Raw genomic sequence first — 8,112 nt, forward strand, 5'->3', positions numbered from 1 at the left:
ATCTCTTGGTAAAACACTTAACATGTTAAACTATTTTGATTGAAAACTTCGTTTTTCATGAGTATGAATATTAAAGGTCAACTTTGACCAATGTGAACACCAATGTGAACACCTTCCACGTGGATATAAGTCATTACCGCAAGATAAAGTAAAGTAAAGTAAATAGAAAGTAAAGTAAATAGAAAGTAATGTAAAGTAAAGTAAATAAAAAGTAAAGTGAAGTAAAGTAAATAGAAAGTAAAGTAAAGTAAATAGAATGTAAAGTAAATAGAAAGTAAAGTTAATAGAAAGTAATGTTAATAGAAAAGAAAATAGAAAAAGCTAGTAAAGTGAAGTAAAGTAAATAGAAAGTAAAGTAAAGTTAATAGAAAGTAAAGTAAAGTAAATAGAAAGCAAAGTAAAGTAAAAAGTAAAGTAAATAGAAAGTAAAGTAAATAGAAAGTAAAGTTAAGTAAAGTAAATAAAAATTAAAATACTAAATAAATTAATATATAAATAAATATCAAGATTATCAAGCTAGTAAAGTGAAGTAATGTAAATAGAAAGTAAAGTAAAGTAAATAGAATGTAAAGTAAATAGAAAGTAAAGTTAATAGAAAGTAATGTTAATAGAAAGTAAAGTTAATAGAAAGTAAAGTAAAGTAAATAGAAAGCAAAGTAAAGTAAAAAGTAAAGTAAATAGAAAGTAAAGTAAATAGAAAGTAAAGTTAAGTAAAGTAAATAAAAATTAAAATACTAAATAAATTAATATATAAATAAATATCAAGCTTATCAAGCTAGTATAAATAAGTAAGTCAATAAATATATAAATAAATAAATAAATAAATAATAAATAAATAAATAAGTAAAGATTATCAAGCTAGTATAAATAAATAAATAAACTTTATGGTAAACTGGGCTGAAATGTCAGATACCACTGAGTCCTTATTTAACTCTACGTTGATTTAACAGTGTTTGCATAAGAAAAAAACAACTTCTCTATCTTAATTTTTCTGATCAAATCATAAATAAGTAATACAGATACAAAATGTATAAATAATGCACATTTGATATTTAGAAAATGCCGTATGTACCGTGCTCTGTCTTTTACTAGTGTGTTGCTATAATTCACCAAATAAAAACATCCGGTTAAACGCTTGCGAAATACATCAATTTTACTAATAACATTAAACGCTTGAAAATGATATAATACTACCCCGAAGATGGAATCACAGCTTGTTGAAGAAGTTGTAAACGTTGAAAATGACGAAAAATGTAAGGAAGTTGGCAATAAAGATGAAACGCCTACTTTCGATTTCACAGAAAAAACATGGAAAGACGATTTTGTTCTTATTGTTGAAAATAAACGACTACACGTTGTAAAGGGTATTTTAGCGTACGCATCGCCGGTGTTCGATACGATGTTTCAAGCAGAATTTAAGGAGAAAAACTCAACTGAGCTTGACCTGCTTGGGAAAAAAGTTGAAGATATTCAGCAATTTCTGCGATGTATTTATCCATTTCCGGCCGAAATAAGTTCTGAAAATGTTAATGCCGTTCTACCTTTGGCCGAAGAATATCAAGTATTAAATCTTAAATCAAAGTGTGAGGCGTTTCTACTAAAGCAGGTCACTGGAACCATATCATCTGATGATCTTTACAGAGTATTAGAGCAGGCTAACCTTTATAACATGACCTGTCTATTGCGAAAATGCGTTGATGTTGCTTCATGTTTGAAAGTGGAATCATTCCACAGAGCAGAAAAAAACTTGAAAATCAAACCGGAAGTGAAATATATGATCCTTGATAGAATGGTATCTCGTCTTCAACCAAAGAATTTTCTTGAAGTTTTGAAAAGATACTATGAGTCTTATCTGGAACCACACCAGATACCTGAAATTACAGATTATAAGGATTGGGATGGAAACTTGCTGCAGGTTACGTCTTATATCAATAAATGGAAACCTTTTAAAATATGCATGCATGGTATCGAAGCTAATTGTGCCTTATTTATTGCAGACGCGACCTACGGTTCAAGCATCTTTAAGGTAAAAAGCAGTACTACAGGAGCCGAAGTGAAGAAGATCAAAATTTTCGGGAGAATCGTCTTAAAACCTGTCAGCTGCGAACATAGTGAAAAGAGAAGCCAAATTAACTTTGAATGCAGCAGTGAACAAGCGGAGGTAGATATTAAAATACCAGATTTACGATGTAGCAAGCATTTCCCAAAAAGTGGTTTTGTCTACCATGGTAAAGTAGATGTAGAATTACTATTGTTGGCGAAGAAACTAGATATAACTGAAAATTAAGTTTTGAGGCATTTGCGGAGCACGTGACCTGCTTTCGGTAGATGGAGGAGCACGTGATCTGTAAACCTTGGTTGTTTAATAAACACGGGGGAGGAAGTGTTACACGAAGGATGGAGTTCTTATGATAACTTGTTCAGGAGTTCTTGTGATAACTGTCACGGAGTTCGTCGGAAAACATCTGTATATATTACAAAAACTCTCGTTAAAAATGGTTATTTTCATCGTTCAAAATGAGTTTTAGGTGCTAAATTAAACTTTAATAATTAAGCTTGTCTTACATCTTGTATTATGTGTCAAAAACTAATTCACTGGCCATTTTTAATCGCCTTTTAATCGCCTCTTGCTATAAATCTGGTAGTTTTCAGTAAAATTTCCAAATTATTTGCCAATTCACAAGTATTGATCGGTTTATTTCTGGTCTTCATCCTTGCCATACATAATTACCTAATAATAATGCAAAATTGCAAACATAAAGCACCGGCTAACAGATTTATACCCGATTTTTCAAATGTCCCGGAGTTCTTGTAATAACTCTGAAGATGTCACAGAGTTCTTATGATAACTTTTGTTATTGCCAGTGTGTTTCTTGCGCTAAATCACGGCACGTTTTAGTGTTTTTTATTCTTTTTTTTTTAATTCTTTTGAAATATCAAACATTTGTTTAATAATGTTTCAATAATAGAATAAAAGCATGTGAAATGTTAATTAAATGAAGAAAGTTGCGCTGAATGTGCAGTAACGTGTCGTAAAGGTAGCAAAATGTAATCAAAGAAATAATTTGACTTCCATTACAAGGTACTAATTCACTATAATTATACTAATTACTAACAGTGAAAAAGAAGTAAAAGATGGGTCATCTATTTTGCCAATGAGCATTGTTTTGATACATTACTCTAAAAAAAATAAAAATGATAGCATTTCTGAGGCAAAATGGGCCTTAAATTATTTCTTTGCAAACGTGTATAGTTGCATTTTACTTGCCAAGGTCCATTTGTCTTTGGAATAAAAAAAAAACCCACAAAACAATTGTAAGGCACACGTGTTGGCCAATGAAATTCTAACTCATTATCATTAGGAATTCGTTTCACCTAAAATACTTTTTTTGTTTTTTGGTCATTAAATAAATATAAATTGCTAATTGTTTTACAATGTCACATTACATGTTATAGAAATCAATTTACAAAAGTGTTGGTATTCTTGGTGTTGTTCTAAATGTTGTGATTTACATACAATCTGTTCACCCTTTTTTCAAATCACTATTTCAATTTGAATGGTTACAAAATATTGTTTTTGTAAAATTATTTTTGTTAAACCACTTCCGGTGATCAGTCCTACTAAACGTTTCGGTCTTTATAGAAGAAAACAAAGTTTATATCACATATTTTTAGGTTGGGTATATATAAGTCAGGATAAAAAAAATATAAAGGATTTTTTTTTTGATAATGTTGTTCTTTGATCATTACCTAATAAAATTTTTTGCAATGTATGTTGTTGTTTTTTACAACTGCGTCCTTCATGTACTAATTTTCCTTGAAAGTGACACAAAAGAGGTCCAACGTCATAAACATAAAAGATCGACCGGAAAAAACATGCAAAAGATATTATTAGATATTCTCAATTCTTAGCTCAATTTTAGTAAAAATGCTTATTATGCGTGTTATTGACGGTGTTTTTGTGCTAGGGCAATAAGACGAAATTGAGTGATTAAGTGAATTTGGCTTATTGTTGTCTGTTAGAATTGCAACAAGGTCAAACATGCATATGGTACAAGTCTAACAATATTTTAAGAATAAAGACAACGTCAAAGGGTTTGAACAGCACAATCTAATTAAAACCTCTAAATAACGCTCCGCATTTAGATCTAACCGTGACCAAATACCAAATCATTTCTGGTGACCTTTCACACAGCCAATCATCGGCGAGCTTTCATAATTTTGAAAGCGATGTGGTTTATAATTTCAACACTGGGAAAACCAATACTGAGTAGGTAATTTTCACGATTTCGAGAATAAACATGGCGTCGTCCATTTATATTAGCCGACAGGGAAACTGGCAAAACAATCTTGCCCATTAAAAATTGACCCTATAATTTCAAGTTAATTTGTTAAAAATTACTTCAAACATTTTTTTTTAGCAAAAATCAACAATTTGTTTAACTTGCACGGATAACGGTATTTTAATACTTTAATACTTTTTCTAATGCCTATGTAACATCCGGTTTGATTTCATGGATAAAAATAGCTTTTTCGGGAAATCCGAATTATAAAGAAGGAAAAACATATGCGGTGGTTATCAGATCTACATAAAAGAAATAAGGAGATTTAGTCAGATTGTGAACAGCATTAATCATTGTACAAATGTTTATACGAACGAAAATTGAAAAAGTTCCAATATATATCCTATATACATACATAAAATAATACTTCGCCCAGTTAAGAAAAGATTCAGATAGAGTACATCGGTATGCATTAACAATATGAATAGATGATGTGCATTTGTTAATATAAACATTATTGTCTAATATAAATCAGAAAGAAAGGTTTACTTCGTCAAAAACAATTAGTATGCGTAAGTTGCATTTTATACCTGTAAAATGCGTTTTACATTACTATTACAAAGGGAAAAAACGAAACAAAAACAATCGTAACATTTTTTTATGAAAATTAAACTTTGTCGCAGAAAAACTGAATATATGAGACATATTATTATTTTATACTATGATCTTTACAGTAAAGGCTTAAGTAATCGTATGGACCGTTCCGGTGTTTACAGTTTTATGTAAATTGGCTAACTTGTTATCCAATCGCTACACTGAGATAAAACATAGTCACTGGTTGACCTGGTGTGCACAAAAGAACACGTGCTTATGTTTGTGATAGTGTTTGAGAGCAGTTGACCTAGCAATGAATGGTAAAGCTGTGGCTACGAAAAACCGGAAAGGTCCATTTGATCAAACATACGGAAATGTAAAAATCGAGGAAAATCTTCAATGTAGATCTACTAAAATCTGGATTAATAGGTGTTCAAGATATTCATGCACACATTTATTGATATTTATATATATTACATAATTTTGATAGTGTAGCGTTCTTCGCAGATTTTTTTCTATTCGGATTCAGTCGGCATGGCTTATTTGCTGTGAATAAGGCAGTACTTGTCCCAGAGTTTGAACTATTAATCTTTTGTCCTAATATAATTGCATTTTGAGATGGACCATATTGTGCTAGAATAGGATTGGTATTTAAACCATTTATGATCCCTCTTTGTTGACATAATAAATTTTCTTTTAAATTTGAATTGAAATATCCCGGAATTAAAGAATTTTCAACCTTGATATGCATGTACCATAGAGATAAAAATCCAGTTATAGAAGCGTTTAGGTCATATGTCATTACATTCCTTTTAACTCAATAAGATTTGTTTAATTGTATATCTTTTTCCCATAATTGAGGAATTGTAAGGCAGTGTCCAAACTTTCATTTGATGTGGTTGATATGGGTCTATTTAGGTATTGTGTCTGCTGTTTGTTTTCTTCTAGTAATGAGATTTAAGATAAAAGTATTTGCGAGTCGTACATAGTTTGTTTTGGTAAGTTTTCATTCAGAACATCATTTCCTTATCTAGAACTTGAACTGCTATATGATTTCGCATTTTTGCAGCAGTAGTTAGTTATTTGTTGTATGGGGTATGTTTTGTATGAATAGAGCATCAATCCATTCTGAACTGAAATTGATTTTTTTTTTCAAATGATCCTATACAATTTTGCCGTTCAAAATAAGAGATCTGCCTTGTTTTGAAGAATTTGATGAAAAGCTAGATTTTTAATTATTCCGTACTTTTTCAAATCATGCATTATGTCTTTCATATGATCAACAGTATTATGATACATAGGCACAGGCGAATGATATCTGGATACAATATTATAGCGGGGTTCTAATTATTTTACTAAGTTCCTAAATCCGTCACCTTCAGTTGTAGTTAATGGCTACATATCCGTAACTATATATTCAGCGATTCGTTGCTTGACTGGAATTGAGAGAAAAAAGGTTTCTGCTTATTAAAAAAAACTAGGAACTGTTGTTTTTTGTTGTTGTTTTTTTTCAAGTTGTTGGGGTGGAATGTGAACCGTAACTTGATCTTCTTTGTATGATGATTCCATTGGTGGTAGACTTGATAGTAAAAACTTCGGGACATTACTGCTGGTAGACCTACTGGTACCGGATGTCACAGAATCATTGCTTACTTGAACCCTAACACTTTTGAACATTGTCCGGGACATAACTCTAAAACTATAAGAGGTACGAGGGCTGTCCAAATAATTCGTGCACTGCAGTTATTGTCGTGAGTTATTTATAAGAAAAATCATGAATTATATATCACTTGAAGGGGAAGTCTGTATCAGATAAGAAAACAAAAGAAAAAGCTGCGTAACTGGCATGTCGTAAAAAAGAATCGTCATAAAGTTACCTGAGTAACTTAATACCGGCGCACAACAAAAAAAATGGGTTAGTTTATTACTGTGATTGTGCTTGTAAAGTGGCATTTGCATTTTATGTCATATTTTGTAGAGAAATAATTGATGCCAAGTATTTTGTAGTTTGTATTGTACTTACGCATTGTACATGTAACATATTCCACCAGTGCACGAATATATTGAACAACCATTGTCACATACGCCGGCATTACGGACGGACGTCTGCCTGACCGGTTGTCATCGTCTACCGACTCTCGCCCCTCTACAGAGCGTTCATTGTGCCATTTAAAAATCAGCCTTCGTGACACTGAAGTTGTCCCGCTTGCCCTTTTAAGTTCTTTGTAGGTATATGTTGGTGTTTTACCAATATTTGCGCAAAATTTAATGATCGTCCCTTTTTCCAGACGCTGAGCGACTGACATTTTCACGCAATTACAGTATTGACGACCACACAGGAATGTTTGATTACGACCGTTACAATAGGACAAATAACATAATATTTTCTACTTTCGTCCGGAATACGAACACACACTTTTCCCTGAATTTTGACATTTATATGTAGTGTTTAAAGAATACTGTAATGCACTAACCCAACTTTTGTCGTGGGCCGGTATTACGTTACCAAGGAAACTGTATGACTATTCGTTTTCACGACACGCCGGTTACACGACTTTTTCTTTTGTTTCCTTATTTGAGACAGATTTCCCCTTCAAGTGATATATAATTCATGTTTTTCTATGAATAACTCTTACGACAATAACTGCAGTGCATGAATTTTTTGGACAACCCTCGTATCAACATGAAACTAGATAGATCTCATTGAGTAGGTGTGCAGTGCATAATAACCATAACTCTGCTTTTCCTAATTTTTAAATTATTGCCCTTTGTTTATTTTTACACTTTGAACTTTGTCCAGAACATAACTCTAAAACTATAAACGGTATCAACATGAAACTTTGTAGGTAGTTAGATCTCATTGAGTAGGTGTGCAGTGCGCTAGAACCGAAACTCTGCCTTGCCTTAAGTTTGAATTATTGCCCTTTGTTTATTTTTTCACTTTGAAATTTTTCTTGGCATTTTCCCTTTATAAAGTCTGAATTCGAGGGTATTTTGGCGTTGAATTCCGTTCTCGTTTTGGAAAACTGTTTACCTTTCATACCCGATATTTGAAAAATGGAATCGATATTGAATCGGATTATAAAGATCACATGTATTTAAAAGACTTGCTAAAATTTTATTGCATGTGAAAATCGTGCTAAAATAGACTTTTGGTTAGAAAAAATATCAATAATCTTTTCAACGATATATTATACTTTTATTTTTACGTGCAAATCATGGTTTAATTGAGTTG

At 31.6% G+C, this 8,112-nt stretch overlaps 1 protein-coding gene across 1 annotated transcript; it reads left to right on the forward strand.

Moving 5' to 3' along the window:
- Positions 1-1,117: 1,117 nt before the first annotated feature.
- Positions 1,118-2,310, forward strand: LOC132756395 (BTB and MATH domain-containing protein 38-like). Its single transcript, XM_060747463.1, has one exon. The coding sequence runs from the start codon at positions 1,202-1,204 to the stop codon at positions 2,285-2,287; it is 1,086 nt and encodes a 361-aa protein (XP_060603446.1). The 5' UTR covers positions 1,118-1,201; the 3' UTR covers positions 2,288-2,310.
- Positions 2,311-8,112: the final 5,802 nt, after the last annotated feature.

The sequence above is a fragment of the Ruditapes philippinarum genome, unplaced genomic scaffold, assembly GCF_026571515.1.
Source record: "Ruditapes philippinarum isolate M1 unplaced genomic scaffold, ASM2657151v2 ctg570_1_1_1_1, whole genome shotgun sequence".
NCBI lineage: Eukaryota > Metazoa > Mollusca > Bivalvia > Venerida > Veneridae > Ruditapes > Ruditapes philippinarum.